The 27,136-nt window shown below is 35.3% G+C and overlaps 1 protein-coding gene across 2 annotated transcripts in view; it reads left to right on the top strand.

Moving 5' to 3' along the window:
* TET1 (tet methylcytosine dioxygenase 1) overlaps positions 1 to 15,932 on the top strand; it is a 102,454-nt gene extending 86,522 nt beyond the window's left edge. For both annotated transcript variants that reach the window (XM_063102762.1, XM_063102761.1), the window contains 5 exons: positions 713 to 863; positions 4,858 to 4,947; positions 6,584 to 6,721; positions 9,524 to 9,864; positions 14,912 to 15,932. In XM_063102762.1, the coding sequence (XP_062958832.1) occupies positions 713 to 863; positions 4,858 to 4,947; positions 6,584 to 6,721; positions 9,524 to 9,864; positions 14,912 to 15,932 (1,741 nt within the window). The remainder of the gene's footprint in view (positions 1 to 712; positions 864 to 4,857; positions 4,948 to 6,583; positions 6,722 to 9,523; positions 9,865 to 14,911) is intronic.
* The last annotated feature ends 11,204 nt before the right edge of the window (positions 15,933 to 27,136 follow it).

Genomic DNA, 27,136 nt, shown 5'->3' with positions numbered 1-27,136 from the left:
TATGCTCTAACAAACTGAGCTAACCAGCCAGGCTGCATCTTCGTATGGATAGTCTAATCACTGTCATTCTTACTACACATTTTTTCTTTTTTTTAATCTCACACACAGCCGTTCTTCCTATGGAGTCTAGTTTAGGGCTTCAGAAATGCCCCAAAAGTCATACACTTACCAACTTAAAATGGGCTTTCTCTTGAATTTTTTTTCTGCTGTGACACTCATAAAGTCTTTCTTTAAAATAGACAAAATGATTTTATATACAATATATCATATTATTCTTCTTTAATCCTCAGAAAATTACATCAGTATTACTTTACACATAAAGGAGCTGAAGTCCAAAGAGGTAATGGGATGCTCTAATTTTTGTTTCTGATAGGGAACAAATCCAGGCTTTAAAGTCCAGGCCCTTTATTTTCCCACCTCTGATATCTCTAAATCAAATGAGGCTGTAGGTGTTTTAGATTTGTAGAGTTTATTGCCATTTATTTGCATTTACGTTCTTGAACAGACATTTCAGTTAAAAATTTAGTTATAATCAAGTAGAGTTAGCTTTTTATCATTAGACTAAAACTACTTTAGATTAAGTTATAAAATAAATAAGTGGTATAACCAGTTCGTTATCCCTCTATAGTTTTAGTTATGTGAACCTGAAATGTTCTTTGTAAGGTGTTGTCCTGCTTTATCGGTTTACTCCCTTGCAATTACCATCTTGCAGTCGTACGTGTACATGTCAAGGAATTGATCCAGAGACTTGTGGAGCTTCTTTCTCTTTTGGCTGTTCATGGAGTATGTATTTTAATGGATGCAAATTTGGTAGAAGCCCAAGCCCCAGAAGATTTAGAATTGATCCAAGCTCTCCCTTACACGTAAGTGTCTTTTTTATTTTTGAATTACACAATGAATTTATAAGTACATTTCTTTAAAATTTTTTGGAACACTAAAAAAGTGAAATATGAAAAAGCAGTGGGCTGGCTGGGTAGCTCAGCTGGTTAGAGAATGGTGTTAACACCGAGGTCAAGGGTTTGGATCCCCGTATGGCCCAGCCACCAAAAAAAAAAAAAAAAAGTAGTAACAAATGGGGGGGAAAAGAGTGTAAATAATTTTAAATTCTAATTAAGTTGGGTAAGATCTTTAACTGTCAACCCAAATACCAATTGTCCCCAGCTTTATCCTCCTAACAATACTTAGCCTTCTTACATGTAATGCAGCCAACATCAAAATATAAAAAATATATATCAGTAGTTATTCCTAAGGATCTCTATGATGCATTATAATATTTGTATTACATTTCATTCCTTTTAAAAATACTAGTTTTGACCTAGTAAGTTGATTTTGTGACTCACTGAGCCATGATCCACAGCTTTGAAAACATTGCTCTAGATGTCAGAAAAACATATTTGAGACAAGTGAATGCTAAAATTATTTTTAAATGACTAGAAATAATAAGAAAAATCCTTCCATAAGTCAGCAAAGGGAGTTAGAAAGTCATGAGCATGCAGGATAAATAGAAAACACAAAATAAAAGAGCAGAAACTAATCCTTTCGAGAAAGCTCAGACTTGATAAATAATGATCCCCTTAAGAGATATGCAAAATTATTTAGCATTTTCTAGAGTTCCCAGCTACTGCAATAAAACAAGGATATGGCTTGAGAGAGAAGGGAGTATTATTTGCAGATAAGATTTTCTAACTAGAAAACACAAAATAATCAACCTACTGAATATTATGACTATTAATAGAGTTTAACAAGATGACTAGATAGAAGGCTATTTTGTTAAAAATCAGTAACTTTTATGTTTACCAGTAATAATCATTAGAAAATATAACATTTTTTAAAAGTCTTATACACATCAGCAACAAAATCTATAAAGTACCTCTGAAGAAGTCTAATGAGAAATATATTAGACCTTTATGGAGAAAACTATAAAACTTTACTAAAGGACATATAAAATATCTGATAATGGAAAGGTACCATGTTCAAAGATCAGAACACTTGATAATGTGACGTCAGTTCTCCCTTGAAATTAACCGGTTATGTTTTTTTTTTCTAAATTTTATATGATGAAAGTGTCTGTTAGTACATAAATATGTTAGTGATATTGACTATTACATTGTTACACTTTAACAATATATTGTTATGTGATTAATGAATGTGAGATCAGTTTTTTTTTTTGTTTTTTGGGTTTTTTTTAACAAAAGGTGACCGGTAAGGGGATCTTAACCCTTGACTTGGTGTTGTCAGCACCACGCTTTCCCAAGTGAGCCATGGGCCGGCCCTATGAGATCAGTTTTTGCTTGTGGTTATTATTAACAAGTAATATTTGTATAGAACATATAATACAGGAAGAATCGTGGCTCATTCCAGGAACTGTCAGAAGACCATTATGTCTGAAGCTCAGCAGGCAAGGGAGAGTGAAGTGCATGCAGTTGCTTTGTAAGCCTTGTCAAGAATTTCAAAAGATCATTGAAGAGTTTTAAGGAGGAGATTGACATAAAATAGTCTAGAGAGATGTCTGTAATTAATAATAGATTGGAGGTAGCCAAGAGTGGGTTTAGCAATACCAGTGTAGCTACCTATGAGAACAGTCTGGGAAGGGATAATGGTGGTTTGTAATATGGATGTGACAGAGGAAATGGTGAGCACTGGTTGGTCTGGAGAGATTTTCTGAATTATGTGGTGGTGCTGTTTGTTGACATGGGGCCAACTAACTGAGATAGGACCAGGTTTTTAGAGGGCAGATCATGAATTCAGTTTGGGTGTGTTGGTTTTGAGATTCCTAAGAGAAGTCTTAGTGGGATGTCAGGTCAGTAATAATAATATGAATCTGGAACTGAAGCGCTGGTCTTGGTGGAATTACAACTGTGGATGTGGATCTGATGGTTTTAGAGATCGGGTATACAGTGGGAAGAGCAGAGGGATGTAGTTTGGACACCAGTAGTAAAGATCTGATGTGAAGCTGCCTCTATATCTGACATGCACATTCGTTCTAATGGAACAATTAGAAATTCAGAATTTTTACAATATGTATGATGAGCCTAACAGTAGTAAAATGATACCAGTAGTCAGCTGTACAAGCTTTATTTGATTTGTTTCTATTGCCTATTTTAATATTTTCACACAATAAATGAGGTCTTTCAAGATGACACATTACTCAGTCTGACTTGTGAAACTGTTAATTCGTAATAGAGATATTACTGTAAAATAGAATGAAATGATACAACAATATTGAAGAATTTAAACTTAATAGTGCATAAGAAATATACAATTTATACGTGACTTTCCCAATGTGTGTTATCAATACTAGCTTATACAACGGCTAACATTTCCCTGCATCATGCCACTAGCAGTAAAATACAAGTACCCACCCAGTATTTTAAGTGTTAAAAAACATAACTAAAATCATTTTAATGGGTCTTCGAATCATAGTTATAAAGTTTCTCTCAAATAAATGCAGTAATTAATGTGCAAGTGTATTTAGGAAGTGTTTTTAAAGTAGGGTCCTTACTTTCCTGCCTATTAAGCTACGGTGAGTAAAAGATACATTGGCAGACGGAAGAAGAGACTAATCTAAAAACGGACTCTCTATACACGCATAAAAGGATCAACACAGATCAGTAGGAGACCACAAAAGGGTAATTTCTGATGCTTTACAGTTGCTAAGATTGAGGCTTGTCGAAAACCACTAAAGAATTGATGCACTATATGTACACTGTTGTGAGGCTTCGGCTTTTGTAATAATTCGGTGCATGCCGGAGATGAACTGATCCACGTGAAAGTTTTCTTTTTGTGTTTATGGCATCTCCACCCACCCAATATCACATGAGGGGAAAGCCTCAACCTTCTTTTGTCCCTCCCTTGATCATTGCTCTCAATCCCATTTCAATTGCCTTTCTCAATTGTGATTGTTCATTTATCAGGTCTCTAACTTGACTCAATATCATCCTTTCTGAGAAACTTTCAGTAATCTTTCAACTATTGTTTCCAAAATCACCCTTCTCCACTTCATTTCTCATACTGTCATCACTGACATTTTTAAAAGACTGTTGTAATGACAGCTTTCCTTTGACAACTTCTCACGTCTCTATCAGCAGCAATCCAGATTCTTGAAATAGTGTTAATGCTTCTCATAGTCCTACCAGATCTTCATTTTGTAGTCATTACAGTATAGAAGAGAGATCGGTGGTTTTAGGCAATCAGTTGTACCCTCACTACCCTTCATCTGGAGGCACTTACTGAATATCTGCACCCTCACTTTGCTCTTTTGTAAAGAATAAATAATCATGCCTGTCTGTCGGTGTTATTTTAAGGACATATTGATGATATTTGAGACAGGATCTGACATGCGTATGTGCTTTATGTATGTTACTCTCTCCATTCTTTGTTATAGAAACTTGTCACATTTTGTCTGAATTCTTTACTTTTGACATCTCCACTTACTAGCAGGAATCTTGTCTTCATTAATTCTACATGCCCAGTACTAATAAATAAATATAAAATATGGTCCTTGTTCTTAGCAACCTGAAGAGCTTTGCAACTTACCTCTAATTTAAATTTCTGATTAACTTACAATTTTCATTTCAAAAAACTTTAAAAAGTTCTTTAAAATTTTTTTTTAGAAAATTTTAATTACCAATCTTGATTGGCTTTATTGTGATTCTTAGAATGGGGCAACACGTTATTCCATAAAATAAAATAAGTGTTCTGAAAAAAACGTTATTTTCTATGGTAGCTATTTTTTTAGGGTAAGGATGAATTGTGCATCAGCCATCCATCAGCAGTGATTTATCATTCAGTTTCATACCTTAAGTTCACTTTGTATGTCACTATAAAATAACTGATATAGACTGTCTTTTCTAATAGGAAAAAAATCTTGAAGATAATTTACAGAGTTTGGCTACACAATTAGCTCCAATTTACAGGAAATATGCTCCAGTTGCTTACCAAAATCAGGTATGTGTTATCTTATACAATGCTCTTAAGCGTGGTTGGATTTTCTATATAAACAAAACCATCATTTATGGGAAACTTTTTCAAATTTGAACACCCAAACATATATAATTGGATGGCTTAAAAAATGATGTAGTCTTTTTAAGTCCATGTTAGGGCAGTTGAATTAAAACTCCAGGGTGGCAAAATTATAATTATTTCTATTTATAAACATTAGAAGGGCAGGAATGCATAGTTGTTGGCTCAACTCACAAAAATCAACCAATGTAGTATGTCATATTATAGATGTAGGTAAAGCATTTGACAAAACCCAGCACTCTTGTGTGATGAAAGCACTTAAAAAACTAAGAATACTAGTAAAGTACCTGAACCTAATAAAGGGCAGCTACCCAAAACTCATAGCTCATATCGTGATTAATGGTAAAAGACTAAAAAATTTTTACCAAATATCTGGAATAAGACAAGGATGTCTACTCTTGCCACTTCTATTAAACACTGTACTGGAAGTTCTAGCCAGGGCAATTAGCAATTAAAAAAAAAATCCAGATTGAAAAAGAACAGGCAGGGCCGGCCCGTGGCTTACTCGGGAGAGTGTGGTGCTGATAACACCAAGTCAAGGGTTAAGATCCCCTTACCGGTCATCTTTAAAAAAAAAAAAGAAAGAGAGAAAGAAAAAGAACAGGCAAAGATATCTATACGAGCAGATCATAAGACTGTATGTAGAAAATCCTAAGTAATCACAAAGAAAGCTATTAGAGCTAATAAGCAAGTCAGCAAGGTTTCAGGATATAAAATCAATATGCAAAAATAATTGTATTTTTAAACACTAGCAATGAACAATCTAAAAATCACATTAAGAGTAAATCAGTGGAGCTTGACAAAAATTCAAAATTTTGTACTTCAAAGGACAACATCAAGAAAGTGAGAAAATATCTGCAAATCATATATGAAAGTAGAAAATAGGTGTAAATTTTTTAAATTTTATTTTAAACGTGACAAGAGATCCATCTTTTAAAAAACTTAAGTTTATTTGTATGAACATAAATAACATGTCCTCTGTTGAATTCCAGCTTTTCATTTTAGAAAGAGTTACAAATTTACCTCCTGTCACGGTTCATGAAATGTAGATGCATCTAATTTTTATAGACATTGAAAACTCTGCATATGTGATTAATGCACTTTTATTGGTCTTTCTTTCTTTTTTTTTTTTTGTCTTTTCCGTGACCGGCACTCAGCCAGTGAGTGGACCAGCCATCCCTATATAGGATCCGAACCCGGGAGCGTCGCTGCGCTCCCAGCGCCGCACTCTCCCGAGTGCGCCACGGGCTCGGCCCTGGTCTTTCTTTCTAATGGAATAACTTAGGCTAGTTTAGTTGTTTATCCACCACGAGCAGGAATTAGTGTCCTCACTCTGCCTTCAGATGTAAAGTCAATGATTGTTATTTTACTCCACGTATTCTCAAACACTTTATCCTCAATGTTGCTAAACTACACATTCACCACAATAGTATACTCTAGTCTCAGAAATCACAAAATGTAATTAATTTAAGAACTTTGTCAGGAAATGATTTTTCCTTCTTACTTAGAGTGATTCTTTCTCTCTCTTAAAGCTGTCTCATGATTTTTTTTTTTTTTTAAGGTGGAATATGAACATGTTGCCCGAGAATGTCGGCTTGGCAGCAAGGAAGGGCGTCCTTTCTCTGGAGTCACTGCTTGCCTAGACTTCTGTGCCCATCCCCACAGGGACATTCACAACATGAACAACGGAAGCACTGTGGTATGTTCCTGGGTAACTTTCTGGTTTTTGGTTTTTTTCCCCTGGGTAACTTTCAATTCTGTAAGTTTCATCACTATTTGCTTAGGTTGTAGATCTTAAATATGCTTGTTGTGTTGACAAATCATATTTTATGTGCTGTTAGGTATAAATGTATATATAAATGTATATATAGGTAGTATTTATTTAGTTAGTAGTTTTTTGGCAGCTTACCAGTAGAGGGATTGAGCCCTGGACCCTGGTGTTATCAGCACCATGCTGTAACCAACTGAGCTAACCAGCCAGCCAGTATTTATTAAATATTTACTTAAAATTTTTTATTAAATATATATTATTTATCAATGTACTTCCAAAATGGTACAGAACCAGCCTTAAATATTTTGTTCACAGGCTTGAATTATATCATTAATTGTGGTATGTTTACTGGGATATAGTACATGATTACTTAAAGTAATTCTGTGCTATCAAACTGAGAGGCATGAACTTGAGCAAGAAACTTAATGTTTCTTTTTTTGCCATCAGCACCTGAGGGCTTTTTTGTGGGCATTGGGCCAATTTATCAGCAATATTTGCATTTAAGTGTGCCTACTATGTGTACAGTCATGAAAATAACCACATGCCCATTTCCTGAAGTCAATCAAGAGATACTTAACTTAGGCAGAAGACCCAATGGAAAATCATGGAACTGTCCTTTCGTCTTCTTGTTGTGTAGTAAAACAGATCAAGAGAGCAATTGCCTCTGTTTTTGCATGGCTACAGTTTGGTTTGCCCAGTAATTTTGAAATCTTCTAGGACTTAGTGACAGGATCTCACAATGTGATTGGAAGTGCACAATTGACTCTATCAAAAGACAGACTTCCTTGCTTGATGGGTATAAGTTGAAATAACTTTTTTTCCTTCTCCACTAATGTTGAGTGTAGTCTTTGAGGCCAGTGTTATTTCCAAATATTGAAGTTATGTGAATCCATCCTGCAGAATCCTAGCCAGGGAGCAGTTCATCATCATCACTTGGCCCAGTGTATTGCACCTGAATTGCTTCGTTACAGAATATCTGTGATCAGACTGGATGAGGTTCAGAGTCAGACTAAGCTGCAGTTTGGCTTCTTTGTGTTCTTTGACCTCTGCCTCTCTGATTACTAATGAAGTGAGGCTCTTACCTGGAACGTGACATCATTCCAAATTTCCCTGTCTTAAAAAACCCAGAATTCTTGAAATTCTACCTCTAATTCTCTTAAAACCCTCTCTGTTTCCTCAGTCTTTCAAATTATTACTCCTCGTGTCTACTTCTTGTCCTTTTTTTAGTCTCCCTGTGGACAAATTGGTTGAAGTAAACGTTTATTGATGTAAGATTCTGATTTTCAACATGAGTATTTTTAATTGTTAACAGATTATTACCACAACGGTTTAATATTTTAGGCCCTTCTAGTAAATGTGACTATCGACATTGAGAAAACAGTGTGGTTTTTCGAAACCTCTAGCTTACTTTGCTTTACAATCTGTATCCATCAATTTCTATCATAAAACCAAAAACACCTTAAAAATCAAATCTGTTTATTTTATTTATTTCCAGTCTTTGCTATCTTACAAAGAGAGACCTTCTAGCTCTAGGAGAAATGTTGTCAGTGAAAAATAAATTACTTGATATATTTCTGATGAGTTTTAATGACATTTGAAAATAATTACAATTAAAATATTAGTTTATAAAATAGAATGTTATATCAAATGTCTGGAAATTTCTGTCTATAGTATTTTCATTTCTCTAAGAGAGAAAATATAACCTAAATAAGGGGGCTGAGATAGGTTACATTTAAGAAAATAAATTTAAGATATATAATTGGTCTTCAAAAAATTCATTGAGCTGGGCAGTAGCTCAGCTGGTTAGAGTGTGGCACAGATAACACCAAGGTCCAGGGTTTGATCCCTACACTGGCCAGCTGCCAAGGGAAAAAGAGAAGTTCATGGAAAGATTCATATTTTTTAAAATTCTATTTTTCCATGAATTTTAAAAAATACCCTGTACTATTTCACATCCAGTAGAAAGACAGTCTCCTCACTGGAATGAATAGAAGCAAAATGGAATAGAAAGTGAAATTTTATCAATATAAAATATTGTAGTTAATTTTTTAAAAGCTGTTAGAATGTAAGTCCTTCTGGAAAGAGAAATCTTTTATACCTCTTTGTTTGTTTCTGATACTCTCAATTCATTTTGTGAAGAGAAAAATCACCCTGACAAGAGGATAGAATTAATATCTATTAAAAAATCCCACTTATAAGCAGAAGTGAAAAAAATCCTAGAGGAAAACCCAACAAATTACAACAACTCACAATAATTAAGCCTCCTCTACCCAAGGAATGTGACATTATTTAAATATTCAGAAATAGGGTGCTATATAAGCTAAATCCGTATCTTAAGAACACAATTCAATAGCCATTCCTTAACTCAGGTAATGAAGTCAGATGGAATGTAACATGAGAGTTTAGTATCAAAAATATGTAAAAAAAATTTTTTTTTTTTTTTAAAGATGACCGGTAAGGGGATCTTAACCCTTGGCTTGGTGTTCTCAGCACCACGCTCACCCAGTGAGCCACGGGCCGGCCCGTAAAATTGTTATAGTATCATTTACTTTATAAAATCAACTCAAAATTATACCGGTCTGCTTACTAACAACTAATGTTACTAGAATTGAATCAAGTTGGATGGCTTGGTATAAAATATTTAACCAACTGAAAACAAAAAGAAGGTAGGAATAACTATGATGAATGTGCAGGACTTGTATTTCCCATTGAATGTTTTCTTCCTGTCAGGTTTGTACTTTAACACGAGAAGATAACCGCTCATTGGGTGTTATTCCTGAAGATGAGCAGCTCCATGTGCTCCCCCTGTATAAACTTTCAGGAACAGATGAGTTTGGCTCAAAGGAAGGAATGGAAGCCAAGATCCAGTCTGGGGCCATCCAGGTACTCAAACCCTTGCGCAAAAAAAGAACACGTTTTACTCAACCTGTTCCTCGTTCTGGGAAGAAGAGGGCTGCGATGATGACAGAGGTTCTTGCACACAAGATAAGGGCAGTGGAGAAGAAACTCATTCCTCGGGTCAAGCGGAAGAACAGCTCTCCATCAAGCAACGGTAAGGCCTCCCCCCTGCCGCTGTTTGTGAGCCACACGGCACCTGCTAATTTTCTGTGCTTAACTTTCATTGGAGGGTTTGGACTTTCCTCGCATTTTTTTTTTTTTCTCTTCTTTATCTTTGCTGCTACCCTCAGGATGAGGCATTTTGAAAAGAAAAAGATTAGAGCAGATATTAACTAATTAACTAATTGCTCTCAAATCTTGTCATTGCTATTATAGTTTGCTTAAAGTTAAAACTAAGACACTGAATATATTTCTACATATGTGCCAAAATTTAAAGTCAACGGGGCCGACCTGTGGCTCACTCGGGAGAGTGTGGTGCTGATAACACCAAGGCCACGGGTTCGGATCCCATATAGGGATGGCTGGTTCTCTCACCTGGGAGAGCGTGGTGCTGACAACACCAAGTCAAGGGTTAAGATCCCCTTACTGGTCATCTTTAAAAAAAAAAAAAAAAAAAAAATTTAAAGTCAACAAAAATGTGACCCATCAGTATTTCTTGGTAATTTTTTCTACTTATCCTTTTTTATCTTTTAACACATTATTATCATTGTTGATGTGAATGATCCATCTATTTTGAAGCCTTACTCAGAAGAAATGACATCACTTCCTGGAAGCCTTACTTGGTCACCTAACATTAATTTAAGTACTCAGTCAACAAATAATACCAAGCACTACTTTGAACTATTCTAGATGTTGTAAATGAAGGGGGGTACTGCTGTGAAAGGATTCCATTTAAATATGATTGTCAAAGAAGGATTCACTGAGATTGTGGCATTCCAAGAAATACGAGAGTCAGCAATGTGGCGATTTGGATGCAGGAATTTATCTTGAATATTTGAAGCAAACAAAGAAGCCAGCATGGCTGGAGCAGAGCATGGAATGGAAATTATAGTTAATGGGATCAGAGAGGTAAGAAGGATGTCTGAGTAATTTATCTCAGGCTTTGTAGACAGCTGCGAAGAATTTGGCCTTTATTGTGAGTGAGAGGAAGGTTACTGGAGATTTCAGAATAGAGAAGGGTTATGATCTGACTCTGTGGTCACTGGGTTGAAACTACAGTAAAAGGGAGCAGAGGGTAGAAGAATAGAGAGATCATGAAGAGTCTATCCTAATAACTCAAGGAGAGAGAGGATGGAGCTTGGACCAGAGTGGCTAGTGAGGAAGATATGAGAAATTTCTGATTCTGGATATGTTTTGAAGATAGAGTCAACAGGAATTCTGACAGACTAAATATGGAGTACAAGACAAAAAAAAATGTGAAGGATTACATACCTAAGGGTTGAGTTCAAAGAGGTTCAGGCAGGAAATACAATTTTGGAGGTCAAAGCATAGAAGTAGTATTTAAAGCTGAGAAACTGAAAGAGATAAAAAAGAAATTGAAACATATATCTTGGGAATTTGTACAGGCTTCAGACATGAGGAGGAACCAGCAAGGAAAATTTAGATCTGGTGAGGTAGCAGTGAAACCAGACTATAGCGTTTTGAGAAGTGAATGAATGACTTGATAAGTACTGCTCCTCTGTCAAGTGACAGGAAAAATGAGATTTCACCATTTGATCTGAAGGCTATCAGAGGCCCTGTGAGAGCACGTTCAGTAGAGTGGTAGAGTAGAGAATGAATGAAGTGGATTTATGAGGATGTGGAAGAGGAACAGACACATTCTTTTGTTTGGCTCTAAAGGGGACCAATGGAATGCACTGAAGATTATAGAGTTGAGAGGGTTTTTTTAATCGAAAATTTCCAAAGTGTACAAAGTAGAACTATATAGTGAACCCCACTTCCCTCATGTATTCTCAGTTTAAAAAATTTTAAATACATTTAAAATACATACCCTCGGGCTGGCCAGTTAGCTCAGTTGGTTACAGCACAGTCTTGTAACACCAAGGGCACAGGTTTGGATGCCCATACTGGCCAGCCACAAAAGAATAAAATAAAATAAAATAAAATAGGGCCGAGACCGTGGCGCACTCGGGAGAGTGCAGCGCTGGGAGCGCGGCGGCGGCGGGTTCGGATCCTATATAGGAATGGCCAGTGCACTCACTGGCTGAGTGCCGGTCACAAAAAAGACAAAAAAATAAAATAAAATAAAATAAAATACATACCCTCACCCAGGCCCCCTCCCCATAGATTATTTTGAAGCAAATTACAGAGACATCCATATCACCCTGATTCATCAGTTTGTGTCTCTAAAAGATAAGGAATCTTTATAACCACAATATTTAAAACAAAATGAAGTCCAGTAATGCCTTAATTTCAATTAGTGTTCAAATTGCTACATTTGTCTCCTAATTTTTTTGTTACTTACATTTGGTTTGTTGAAGTCAGTGTACAAACAAGGTTACACATTGTGTTTTGTGATATAGAAGGCTACCTCGAAAAGTTCATGGAAAAGCAGAATTAAAAATTAACCATCTTTCCATGAACTTTTTGAAGTACCCTCATATCTCTTATACCTCTTTTTATTTCAAGTACACTTTTCCTCTTTCTACCGCTCTCTCTCTCCTCCTCCTCCTCCTCATTGTAGAAGGAAACATTGTCCTTTACAGACTGGATTTTGATGGTTACCTCCCTGTGGTATTACATGTTTTCTGTCCTTTCTATTTCCTTTAAACTGGTGCTAATTCTAAAGGCTTGATCAAATTTATCTTGACTGTATTTTGGGTTTTGTTTGGTTGGTTGGTTGGTTTTTTTGGTTTTTAATACCAGGGCAAGAACACTATCTGCGACTTGTACACTCCTATTTTCTTCACATTTGGAAGCACATCATGTCTAATGGTTTCTCTTTTGGTGATGTTAAGACTGATCCATAAATCAAGTGTTTTCACTGTGATTGATTATAAAGTTTTCTGTTAGCTTTTTAGATAGTGGTTCTAGAAACATTTATGATCATTGCTTACATTCTTTATTTTCTTAGGATTAACAAAGTTTATCATTCTTTTTCTGATTATTGGTTAATCTTTTAAAAAGAAATATTTTCCTTCTCAATACCTTGGTAATTTTGAATTATAGTTCATACAGGGAAGTAGAATAAATGCTTAAACTCTTTGCCTTTATTCATCAGTCTTCAGAATACAAGTTGGTTCCCAAGCATCTTCTAGTATGACTTTTTTTAAAATTTAGTATCACTTTGATCTCACAGTTTTAACATAGTTTATCTTTCAATGCATATTAGTTTTGGTTTGGGTTTTTTTTTTTTTTTCAATAAAATATTACAGTGCTTAAAAATGCTGAAATTGTCCCATCTTTGATCTATAGAGACTCCTCAAGCTGGCTTCTGAATTCTTTTGTCACATCCTGATTGTCTGATAGCTTCCTTACCTCCTGTTCCAACAAGATGTTCCACATTCTTCCTATAAAATTCTGTCCCATATCTAAAATCAGCGGTTTCTCAGAGGAGCCTACAGAAAAAAAATACATCAAGAATTTATACTGATATTCAAACTTATAATTACAGAGTATTCCCTAGCTTCTTTCATTTCTACGTTTGTAAGAAAGGTTGTGTATTTGTTTTTGTAAGATGAGAGAAATGACGGTGCAAGTATAGTGCTAGGAAAGATTCTGTAGGGAAATACTGATGAGGCAAGATGGGACGAATCATCATTCTTTCCTGTGTTTGTAGCTCCACTTTACAGATATTTAATTTAGTTTTACTTTACAATTTCACGTATCTGGTTCCATGCGCTTTTAAAGAGTAACCATATCATTTTCTTCCTTGTGTCATTTTCAAAGAGTATCCTTACATGCAGGTTTAAACGGAAATCATTTTTTAATGTCATCTTTTAGCTATTTTCTTATAGTAGATTGCCAGATATTAGTAGCCATATGCACAATATTTGGCTGATATCTATCTGCCATTTTGTAATCTCACCCGTCAGAACTTTTTTTACATTCATCTGACTCAATAAGATTCATCAATCTTTTAATCTTTCCTTCCCATGATCTATGATAATAGATGCTGCCACAGATAATAGCATGTTTAGTGATGTACTACTACTTGCATCTTATGTGTAAGTTCTCTTTAGAAATGAGAACTGTCACATGGCAAGTTGTGTCATTTGAGAGGATAATTGAAAATCTTCTGAGGTCAATCAATGTTTACTATGATAATATTATTTTAAAACATGGCTGCTTTACTTTCTTTTTTTTTTTCTTGGTCCTAAAATTCACTGTTTATGCACTTCCATAAATTTTGTTAGAACTTCAAAACAGGGGAATGTCCTCAAGAAAAATGTTTCCATTTGATCTGAGGTTTGTGTGGATATGTTAGAGCAAATTATCCACTCTTGCCAGTATGCTAGTAATGATCTACCTACTTAGTGAGAAAGATACAAAGATGGAGTGTTCTTGCTTTTGAGGGTAACAAATGTTTTATTTTCAACTAAAACTTTTGTATGACTTCCCCTTGCCTAATAATTAACTTTTCCAGTTATGATGCTTTCATTACCCAGAAATTTTTATAAACTATTATTTTATTTTTACTTTTTCAAAATTGAGATTGTATCATACCTAAAATGTATCTAAACATCTCTTTGGGTAGTTAAATATTGCTCTATGTCATCATATTATCACCTGCACAGTATTCCAATGTATAGTTGTATTATTTACTTCATAACCAATTAGGTCATTTCTTTCTTTCTTTCTTTCTTTTCTTTTTTTTTTTTTTTTTTAAAGACTGGTTAAGTGCACTAATGAGAAGGAGGAAAGTAGAATTCCATCTGTAACTGACTGTGACTGATCAACTGAGAGAGCTCACTACCTTAGGACTAGGTAGTCATTTCTAACATTTTACTATTTTAAAAAATTAACATCCATACTTTTGGCTAAATCTTTGCATTGATAAGATTACTTCCAAAGGGAAGAATTCTTCAAGGAAAATTGTTGGGTGTAAAAGTATACCAAACTGCCTACAATTTTTTAGTTCATGTGTGTGTGTTTTGAAATAAATAGAACAAACTTGGCTAACATCAATGTTTTGTTATATTATTCTTTGTAATCTCTTTAAAAAGTACAACAGCTACCTAAAGTAGTTTGTATTTATCTTCACATTTGGTGTCCTTTTCTCTGTTTAGGGAATAAAACTGAGATGGTGCAACCTGAAATAAAAAGTGAAACTGAACCCCATTTTATCTTCAAAGGTTCAGACAACACTAAAACCTATTCTCTGACCCCATCCATTCCTCACCCAGTGAAAGAGGCAAACCTTTCTCCAGGCTTCTCCTGGTCCCAGAAGACGGCTTCAGCCACAACTGCTCCACTTCAGAACGGCACAACGGTCCTATGCAGGTTTTCAGAAAGAGGTAGCATTCCCCACTGCACAATGCCTTCTGGAAGACACAGTGGTGCTCACGCAGCTGCTGGGGAATGCGCTGGAATTGCACAGCCTTTTGAAGTGGCTCCTCTTCCCACCCTGTCTACTCCCATGACAGATTCCCTGGTTTATTCTGAGCCTCCCACTGGTCCAACTGAGCAGCTAACTTCTAATCAGCCTAACCAGCAGCCCCCATTCCTCACCTCTTTTCATGAACTTGCTTCCTTTCTAGTGGAAGAAGACGAGCAGCATTCTGAAGCAGATGAGCCTCTATCAGATGACCCCATATCAGACAACCTCCTGACACCTTCTAAGAAGGATTTGCCCCACATTATTTGCTATTATTCAGACAGTGAGCACATCTTCTCGGATGGCAATATTGGTGGGGTGGCCATAGCGCCCACTCATGGCTCGGTTTTGATTGAGTGTGCCCGGCGAGAGCTGCATGCTACCACTCCTGTCAAGCAACCAAACCGGAATCATCCCACTCGCCTCTCCCTTGTATTTTACCAGCACAAAAATCTGAATAAGCCCCAACACGGTTTTGAACTAAACAAGATTAAGTTTGAGGCTAAAGAAGCTAAGAATAAGAAAATGAAGGCCTCAGAGCAAAAAGACCAGGCAGCTAATGAGAGTGCTGAACTATCCCTTGAAATAAATGAATTGAACCTAATTCCTTCTCATAAAGCATTAACATTAACCCATGACAATGTTGTCACTGTGTCCCCTTATGCTCTCACACAGGTTGCGGGGCCCTATAACCATTGGGTCTGAAGGCTTTTCTCCCCTTCTTAATGCCTTTGCTAGTACAGTGTATTTTTTCAAGGTGCTGTTAAAAGGAAGTCATGTTGTCGTTTACTATATCTTCATCTCACCCATTTCAAGTCTGAGGTTTAAAAAAAATGGGTTGGGTAATTCTTAACTGTGACTATATTTTGACAATTGGTAGAAGGTGCGCATTTTAAGCAAAAATAAAAGTTTTATAGTTTTAAATACATAAGGAAATGTTTTGGTTAGGCATTAACCTTGATAGAATCACTCAGTTTGGTGCTTTAAATTAAGTCTGTTTACTATGAAACAAGAGTCATTTTTAGAGGATTTTAACAGGTTCATGTTCTATGATGTAAAATCAAGACACAGTGTTAACTCTACACAGCTCCTGGTGCTTAACCACATCGACACAGTTAAAAATAAGCTGAATTATTATTTCATGGTGCCATTGTTTCAACATCTTCCAATCATTGCTAGAAAATCGGCACATTTTTTTGAAATAAACCAATGAAATGTTTTCTCTCTTAAAATATTTCTCCTGTATAAAATAAATCATTATTGTAGTAATGGTTGGAGGCTGTTCATAAATTGTAAATATATATTTTAAAAGCACTTTCTATTTTTAAAAGTAACTTGAAATAGTATAGTATAAGAATCCTATTGTCTATTGTTTGTGCATATTTGCATACAAGAGAAATCATTTATTCTTGCTGTGTAGAGTTCCATCATGTTAGCTGCAGTATGTATTCTGATCATGTGTATGATTTGTGTTCTTTCATGTGTCCTTTCACATTCAAATGTTAGCTACTTATATAAAATAGTTAGATAATGCAAAAATTGTCAGTTATCTCTAAAATTGGAATTAGGAAACATATCACCAATATTGATTAGCATTTCTTTAGAACTAAATAAGAGTGGTCTCTTCTGATTTATTGAGCAACAGTGGCCTCAATTTACTTTCATTCCAGCTTTCTCAATATAAACCATGAAAGGTGTTTCCAAAAGGAGATGTGGCAGAATAGGATTCAGAAGAGTCAAATGCTTCTAATGTTTCAAGGTGATAAAATACAAAAATTAAGTAACCAGAACCCTAACCATCCCAAATTGCCTTATTTGTTCTGAAAGTCAAATAAGATACAGAATAAGAATAATATTCCTGTAGAAAACTTTTGAAAACAAATGCCCTGTCACCATCACATGCTGCACCTTCTGGTCAATCAGTAAGAATGGTATTAGAAACATGGCTTTGTCCATCAAGAGCTAATCCAATCCAGTTGGTTGTCTCAGCATATTAGATGAGATGGGTCAACAGTAACTCATCTTCTCTGATAATTGTCTGTATTCTAGGTAACAGGAAAATAAGCATCCCGTTTATTTTAGTCTTCCCATTATTTTTTCCCATTACTTTATTGGCTCCTTTTATAGCAAAACAAAAAGGATTACCCAAACGAAATGTTTAAAACAAGAAGAACTCTCAAAGAAATACTTGATTCTGTTAAAATGCAGAGGTGCTATAACATTCAAAGTGTCAGATTCCTTGGGAATATGGAAAACCTAATGGTGCTTCTCCCTTGGAAATGCCATAGGAAGCCCACAACCGCCAACACTCACAATTTTGGTGCAAAAGCAGTTTCAGCAAGCTCTCTATAAAGAAAAACTCATTGTAACTTATTAAAATAATATATGGTGCAAAGTATCAGTTTTCAAGCTTTTGACTAATCCTAATAAAGGAATATGAAGGGATTGTAAATAACAAAATGTCCATTGACAGACCATCTTGTACAAGTAGATTTCTGCTTCTTGAAAATGTAAAATAGGGTAATTCTTTGACTTGTTTTAGTATTTTGTGTGCCTTAGATTTCCGTTTTAAAACATGTATATTTTTGTGAGCCTAAGGTTTCTTATACATAAAAGTATATAAATAAGTGATTGTTTATTGCTTCAGCTGCTTCAATAAGATATTTACTAGTAGTAGATTATCAGATACACCCTTGTGATATTACATTTTAGATATTAGGCCTTAGCTCCCACTAGAAATTATTTTCTCACCAGATGTAATGGATAAAGTTTTATTGTCCTTTATCCATCCATCCATCTATCTATTCTTCCAGTCTACACTTATTGAATGCCTGCAAAATTTAAGTATTGCTTTGGTTTTTCTTTGAATCACCACCTGTGACATAATAAACTTGAAGAATTAAAATCCCAAAAGATACCCTTACAAATACATATTTTTTAAAAATAGCAAATTACCTTCAAAACAATCCATGGTAATATATATGCAGTAATTCAAGTCAATTTGTTTCTAATTTTAAATGTTTCTTAACACTCTAAACTTTAAACACCAGTGTTGATGGTTGGGATTTGTGAATCTTATTGCAGTTTACCAAAACAAGTACATGAAAATATCAAGTTTCAACTGAAGTGTTTCCATTCCAGTGTTGTAATTAACATCATGAATGGACGGCCTCAATTGATAACCCCGCTGTGGGAACCACACTTGATTTCTACTTTGTTGGACTCTTTCCTAATTTTTAACAGTTTACCATTCCATTCTGTGCCCTGTAATTTTTAAAAAGCTTATGCTTATTTAATGTTCTACAGCATTGTGTTTGTATGCTGGCTATACTGCTTTAAAAATGCTCTTTCTCATGAAGCAAGGAAATAAATTTGTTTGAAATGACATTTTCACTCATAAAACTGGTCATCTAACATTATTTCTATACATATTATATTTTACTATAATGATCACCTTTTCTTTTACCTCTTTTATAGCACTCAAATTGGTTTTCAAATTTTCTGCCTTTGTTCGTGGTATGATCATTGAATTCATTGATACTTGACCTCCAAGTTAGCACAACCGATTTATATGTTACAAATTTACCAACTATAATGAGTGATAAACTCCTGTCTGTTGTAGAATCGTACAAAATATCATGCTATCCCTCTAAATTCCATTTCTAATGGCTCTTAGGCCACTGCTAAAATTTTTTTTCCCCTGTGCTGTCAGTGTCACCTAACATCTTGTTTCCAATTCATCCACAAAGTACCAAACAGACCATTCATAAACCTAAATGAAATATAGCATAATTGGAAAGTGAGGCTATCTGAAAATGTATGGCAAATTTTTGCAACATGTTTACACCTTCAATAACTTTCCAACATCTTTATTATTCAATCTGCCTGTGGATGAAATAATTTCATTTGTTAAATATAAAACTTCAACCAGATGACATCCATAAGCAATTTACTTAAGACACAACCCCAATTCATACTTAATTGGAAAAAAAATTAATTGAATGCATACCCTTGTGTAATGAGCTACTGACTTAATTTTATATAAATTAACCTACTTTCTAACATTATTACTCCAGTGGACTCCTACTGATTATCATTGCACAATAGCATGTATGAAACTAACCCCAAACTAGTTTCTTTGAAAACAAAAATTACATTGAAACTTCATGTGAAACAAAGTGATGACACTATTGCATGACAACTTCCACCGTCAGTGGACACAGCATTTTCTTTGAATGTGCCAACTAAATCAGCTGTATGCAACCTACAATAAGATATAATTACCTTTACTTTTACACCTTAATGCATGGAAATCTTTTTTTTTTTTCTCAATTTAACTATAAGTTTTGATCTTTTGTAGAAATTTATGACAAGAGAATTGTGAAAAAAGGTAATATGATAGTGGCCACCTGCAGCAGTGGAAGCCACCTTAGAAGTTATGTAGTTCAACCACTGGGGCCCAGAGAGCAGATGTTAATGTCAGTTTGTAATTATGCTTGCAATTAGAATTTAAACAGATGAAGCCCACTTTGTATGTAGGAGAACTATAGAAAAACATAAACTTGATTTTCTCACCCAGAGGGTATTTTCTCACTGGGAAATAACCTTATTTTTGTACAAGTCAAAAGTAAAATGGCTTTTGTTTTTTGTTTTTGTTTTCTATTTTTTTTCCTAAGGTTCGGGGAAAGAAAATTAACAACTGGATCAGGATTCCCCTGCCTGCAGAGTTTCCAGCTGTGTTTCACCCATGAAGCTGTCCTGTAAACTTATCCTCCCAAATGAGGCAATAGTCTTATTTGCTATTTCAATAGACAAGCACCAAATGCTTATACAGTCTAGGCTCTTAATTCCCCTCGAACTAGTGTTAGGCATATATAAAGAATAATTAAAGAATGGATCGTTGAATAATTGAGGAAATTATATTTCCGTTGTATGTACTACCTAGTCATGGCTGTACAGTCCATTCATACCTCTTGCCTAGCTGGCCTCACAATTAAGCCCAGCATAGTTTATTTTGATGTGGCTGTCTACCTGTCGTGGAATATCATTTTATTGTGGATAGCTCCTAAACTTGCCCATAAGTGTATTGAACTTCTAACTTCAACACCATGTGTATCGCTCACTTAACCAACTGATAGAACCAGTGCCTGACTGCTGAAGGAGTCTGGATTTATCCAAATCAAATTGTGCTCTATGTTGAATTTTCTTCTAGTGGCTTTAGAAAATGATGTCGTCCCTGACTCTGGAATGCAGAAACTCAGAATCAGTATGTCCATCAGAAGCTGAATTTGTGTATTTTCTTAGAACATATTGAGATTCATTGGCATATTTTTGCTTTTCTTTCATGTGTATAAAATAGGAACAGGGTTCCTTTTTTAATTTCTGAGATGGTAGAGCTGGCTTTTATGCAGGATATCATTATTTTTTGTTCACATTGAACTCTACAGACTTAATTCTCTGCCTTCCACTATCTGGATGACTTCATTTTAATACCTGTTTCTTCTGGGCACTGGATCAAATACCGCTTTTTGCTTCAAAAGGCATATATTTTATTCCCTCAAATAATACAAATGTATTTTTCATTTGCCACTCCTTATTTTCACTTCTATTTTAAGGACCCCATAATGTATTCAAAATTCTCTTTTGGTAGTATGCAGTGTAATATTTCTAGCTTTAAAATTTCGACACTAATCTTTTCCTTGTAGGTTGTTCTTCTTTCCCACCCCTAAAGTAATACCCATGATCCTGCCTGGGTCATAAGCTTTCTTCCAGTCTGCTCAGCCATAGATGTCCCCTACACTAAAGCAAAACTTGGTCCAATGCAGGAATGTTATTATTAGATGTAAAACATGTTAGCTGATTTAACCCATTTTTGTTTTCTGTGACTTTGGAAATCCTTTGTTCACAGTACAAACCTAGCTTTTCTAAAAATAGAAATGTCCCTAGCAGCTGTTACATAAGGCATTCTCTCTTGTCTTGTTCATAGGGAAAACTTGCAGATATTAGATTTTCGTTTTAGGAGAAACAATATTGGACAGTAATTTGGTTTCTTCTCCATTTGGCAAGGTGTAAACTTGTAATCCTTGACCAGACGTTCTGCTTATTTTTCTTTTTTCATTTTACAGGCTGCAATGTCACTAAGTACACTTTCATTCTTTTTACAGCTTTCATCTTGTGGTTCTCTTTAAAAATCTATTGCTTCCCCCCAGTCTGTCCTGTCTCCACTCCCCAGAGCCCCTACACAAATTCATTTTAACAATAGCAGTCACCTTAGTCAAGTTGTATTTCTCTAATCTGATCTGTAGAATAGACAATATTTCTTTGCACATTTTTCTCTTTGTCTCCCAGCCAATTTTGTGGATGGTATCTACTTTTTTTTTTTTTTTTTTTTTTAAAAGATGACCGGTAAGGGGATCTTAACCCTTGACTTGGTGTTGTCAGCACCACGCTCACCCAGTGAGCAACCGGCCATCCCTATATGGGATCCGAACCCGTGGCCTTGGTGTTATCAGCACCACACTCTCCCGAGTGAGCCACGGGCTGGCCCTGTATCTACTTTCTAGTGTAATTTGGCACCATTAGAATGCTTTGGTTGTTGGTAATATAATAAGAAGAATTCTATAATTGAGTGAGAAAGGCTAAAAAATGAACTGAAAGTAATAGGAAGAATTTTTAAAGAGGTGAAGTAAGCCTTCAGAGCTTACTTGTGTTCTTGAGCACAACAAGGGGAAGTTAAGGGGCAGAAAGAAGGGAGACATGCTGAGGGCTCGCTCTACCAGCTCAAAAGCAAGAGATGTTTTTAATGTTTCTTCTCTTCACACCAATTTTACCTGAAAAATTGCTGCTAAAAATGAGGAACCCTTTTGAGAGCAAATATGGAAGTATTACAAATACAAATTATAAACTTCGTGCTTTGTAATGTCTTATGTTATTCAATTGCTTTACCGTGTGCAACTGTTTCTCCACAGCACTGAGGGTTAAGAGAGAACACTGTTCCCATCTATTGTTCATTGTTCCTATGGAGGGGAGGAAACTGCAGGTGGCAAAAATAGCAAATGACTTGCTCCAAGTCACACAGCAAGTCCACCACACTGAGATTAAAACATTTAATATCTGCAGACTGCTGAATACATTAAACCCATCAACTATGTTTAAAGAGAGTGTTATCAAGTAAAAATTTTGTCAAACTTGATCGAAGAATAATACAAAATCTTATCATTTGCAAAATATGCTTCTGAAGTATTTTGTCTCCATTATTTATTTAGTTCTCATGCATACTAAGGAAGTTCTCCCCAAATTCCCAGGACTTCTGCATCAGGGCTTAGATTTATGAATTTTTATATCCCTCCTTAAAAAAGCTCTTTCTATAAACAAATATTCCTGTACTACTAAAATGGGGAAATCTCCTAAATAATAATTTTTAAAATAAAACTTTAAAAAAGACTAAGGTCAGCACCTCATAATCAAAGTTTAATGTATTTGTTGAAAATTTATTGAAATGAGGTTTTTTGAAAGAAATATACTAGGTAAATGATTTTAGTTGCCAGCCCTTCATGGTAAAAATGCAAAATTGTTGGCATCTCTAAGAGAGAGTACTGTCCCACTTATTTGAGTTTGTATTGTTTTGTTTTTTACTTTGTTTCCAGCCACAAAAAATCTGTGGGTCAAAGGTTAAACATACGTTTGCCCCAAGAATTAAGAAAAATAATGAAATGTATTTGTAAAGTTTTTAGTAACCTCTTTATAAATATAAGTATAAAGGGGTAAGATATTTTAGTAACTCTCTATATAAATATAAAGAGGTAGGATATTTTGGTTATTCCATCAGTACATTCTGGCTCACACACACACACAGAAAACAGGCTAAACATCCCTGAATATTCAAATAAATTCTCCTTTTGGTGATTCAGTTCAGTAACTGCCTATCACCAATGCAAATTTGTTTTTTTATAAAATGGCTGATGACATAGGATTTTACAAAAACAGCTCTTTTAAAAACAGATTAAATATTTTTATTGCAATGTATGGTCATATTTTTTTTAACTTTTATGAGATAACACTGTGATAGGTGCTTTAAGAGAAATATTTTTCCAGAAATGGTTTTATAGTGAAAACTAAGGGCAGCTTTTGCATTGTGATATATGGGTGGATGGTCATATTTGGTTACTAAGAAATCATGAAGTGTTACCCAAAGAGAAACTTGCAAAACTACTTGGCAGAAACAAAAACATTAATTTCTAGTTTGTTCATTTTCTCTCGTGCTATACCGGTGATCTGCCAAGTATATTCACATGCATATCATTACCTTGCTTCAAAGAAGAAGCCAGAATGTTTATCACTGGTGGCAGTAAAATACTCACAGATTCTTCATCATGGTGAGATAGAGTAGTACTAAATTCCCAATAGAGAAATATCAGCTTCAGAGGCTGGCCAGTTGGCTCAGTTGGTTAGAGCATGGTGCTGAACCCAAGGTCCTGGGTTCAATCCCTGTACCAGGCAGCTGCCAAGAAAAAAGAAAAGAGAGAAATATCAACTTCATAAATTAATATTCCTGTCTCTAGCTCACTTTTTCTCTCTTTGCGGTGTATTTACTATTTATTTTTTACCTTCAATTTTTGCTTTGGGGGATTTATTTTTACCTATTGCCGTCCTACTGTATTCAATATTCTGTACAATGAAATAAGTTAGTAAGGAAATGTTTTTAAAACCCCATAAATATCCATTTTAGTTCTTAACATATGGGGGGAAAAGTTTGAAGAAAAAGCACTTCGCCATGTAGAAGGGAAAGAGATAATCTTAATATGATGATTTTAATTCATGATCAACATTTAGTCCTTTGCAGACAAGGGAACACTTACTAGCAGTACTTGAAGACTTGTGAGTTGGAATTGCATGTTACTTGAAAGATCTAATTAAGCTAAATTTTGGTGCACAGCAGTTGTACATGATTTCATGTTTATGTAGCAAAATGCATTGAAATGTACTAGTATTGAAACATACATGTAAAGATAGTTGTGGAAATTGTCTATTATATTTTCCTTGTGTGTCTCATTTGTTTAGAGCATAAAGTTTCTTTTTTTAATTGTTCTAACTGAATAAGGCTAAATGAATAATGTAATTGAAGATATATTTTAAATCTTTGTCATGAGTTTTTAAAAAAGACTATTGCAAATTGTATCATTCCTGATTACACAGAACTTTGTGGGTGGTTTTAAATAAATTTTATACTTCTATTTTGCACCTGGTAGTCTAATTTTTCTTTACTCTTCACAAGCATATTTTAAAAATTTGATAGCCAATGGAATTTATACACTGTAACTGCAAAGGACTGCAGAACTTAATACTTAGAGGGCTGGCCAAGTTAGCTTAGTTGGTTTGAGCACGGTGTTGATAACACCAAGGTTCAGCATTCAATCCCTGTAGTAGAGAGCCACCAAAATAAAAAAATTAAAAAAGATTTAATATTTAGAGATGACCAAATGTGTGGGCCGTGTTAAACACAAAACCAAGATGGGTAGCACTTATGGAATTCTAATTATATGCCAGATACCTTACATTTTATGAAAGTTATTTCGTTCTCAAAGTGATGCTATTAAGTAAGAACTCTTAGCAACCCTATTTCACAGATCAGTTCTGAAGCTTGAAGTGGTTAAGTTCAAGTCTTATCCCCCTCCTTTCTGGCTGGTTAGAAGAGAGACATGGTCACATGAGCTAGGCTGACCATACAGACATGGGCAACGCCCTATTGAAGGACAGAACAGTGAAATAGAAGGAACCTGGGTCCCTAGATGACCTGCTCCCCTGAACGTGGTCTTTTATTTGAGGGAAAAATAAGTATTCTTTTCTATTATTTTGCTCTCTGTTCAGTAACTCAACCAATATCCTAATTAAACATCCACCTCAACCATCACATTTTCTTAATCTCCAGGCCAAATAGACAGTTCCTTCAATGTTCCTCTGGTGGCCCCTTATCTTCTTAATGCTCTCTAGAAAACAACCTGAGTAATCTTTTAAAAACAGAGTTTAGATCGTGACATTCCCCTGCCTAAAACACTCCCATGGCTTTCTCATTGTAGTTAGTATGAAACCAAACTCTTTACTTGGTTTTGCAGGGATCTGGGCAACCTGGCTCCAGCCACCCTGAGCTTCTAAAGTTTCTTGAACAGGCCAAACACTTCTCAGATTCAAAGCCTTTGTACTTGTTGCCAGGTTCTCCCTTCGGATCTTCCCATGGCTAGCCCCTTTAGTCCCTATATCAGCTCAAATGTCACATTTTTATTTTATTTATTAATTTTTTTTGTGGCCAGCCAATACAGGGATCTGAACCCTTGACCTTGGTGTTATCAGCACCACCCTCTACTGAATGAGCTAATCAGCCATACCCTTCATATTATTTTTAATACCTGCATAGTTTTCAAGCATATAAGTTGAATATTCCATTTATTTCTCATTATTGAACATTTTCATTGCTCCCAATTTTTTACTATGATAAACCCAAAAGAGCTGGATTAAAGGGAATGCACTTTAATTTTTAAAAACCTTTTTATCTAATGTTGAAGGCATGCCATTAGTATAAAATTCAAAAGTACGAAAGGCATTAGAGGGAGAAAAAATTAATGACTTTCCTACCTCTGTTGCAAAGTGTTTATACTCAGAATGCTCTTGGCTACCAGCAACAGAATAACAAAGTAAGAGAGGCTTAAACTATAAACAATGCATTTTCTGACATGACAGGAGGTCCAGAGATGAGTGATTCCAGGGTTAATAAATTTCAGCAATTTAACCGAGCTCCAGATCCGTTTCTCTGCAATTCTCTCAGCTTTCTGCATGGTCTCAAGACGGTTGTAGCGACTCAAAGAATCACAACCTTTCCCACCTTCACCTAAAAGTACTAAAGAACACTTTCTTCTTCAGTGGGCCGGCCTGTGGCTCACTTGGGAGAGTGCGGTGCTGATAACACCAAGCCAAGGGTTAAGATCCCCTTACCGGTCATCTTTAAAAAAAAATACTTCTTATGCTTCATTGGCCAAAATTTTGTCACAAACCCATGCCTAAAGGATTTACTAACAAAGAGAATTAATTATCATCATTGGCTTACACCAATTAATATTTACTTCCCAGGACTAGAGAGGCCTGCTTCTCTTGAGGTCACATCTGAATAAGATATGGGCTCTGTCAGCAAAGGAAGAAGTGAGCAGAATGGCTCAAGCAACAGCATCCCAGTTCCTCCCAGAGCCCACCATAGCTACCAGCTTCTGGTGTATCTACCAGGAGAAATTCTCTGTATGTGAAAGATACTACATTTTTGTTTTTCTTATTTTAATCTCATAATCCATATCAATGCATATAGAATTAAAGGATTACCTTTTATTAATATCTCCATGGTATATTCCATAGTATGGACAAATCATACCTTATTTAACCAGTTGATGGATATTTAAGCTTTTCCAATTTTTTTTTTTTTTTTTTTTTTGGTCTGGTGGCTGTCTAATCTTTTGAGTATACATTATAAAATGTTTGTGATAAATATTGCCAAATTGTCCTCTGAAACTACTGCACCATTTTGCAGTAGAATGATACAGTTTTCTAAAATATGGTAAATGGCATTTAGTTCCATGAGAGCACAAACCACATTTACATTTTCCTCGAGAGATCCCAACCAATGCCAGAAAAAGCAAGATAAGCCACATACCACAGCTACTCTCCCTGCAGCTACCAAGACCAACTTACTACAGAAAACCCCAGATCCCATCCCCACCTACTAGGCTTCACTTCCAACCACAGTTTCATCTGTATTGCCAGATGGCTAACTCTATTACAAGTAGCTGTCAGGACTAAATGCAACATGCATCACACTCTACTTTGTCTTGGTCATTATTCAAAGGGTAAGCTCCTCTGGTCATCTGTCA

This window comes from Cynocephalus volans, chromosome 7 (genome assembly GCF_027409185.1).
Source record: "Cynocephalus volans isolate mCynVol1 chromosome 7, mCynVol1.pri, whole genome shotgun sequence".
Classification (NCBI taxonomy): domain Eukaryota; kingdom Metazoa; phylum Chordata; class Mammalia; order Dermoptera; family Cynocephalidae; genus Cynocephalus; species Cynocephalus volans.
This window is presented reverse-complemented; position numbering and strand designations above follow the sequence as displayed.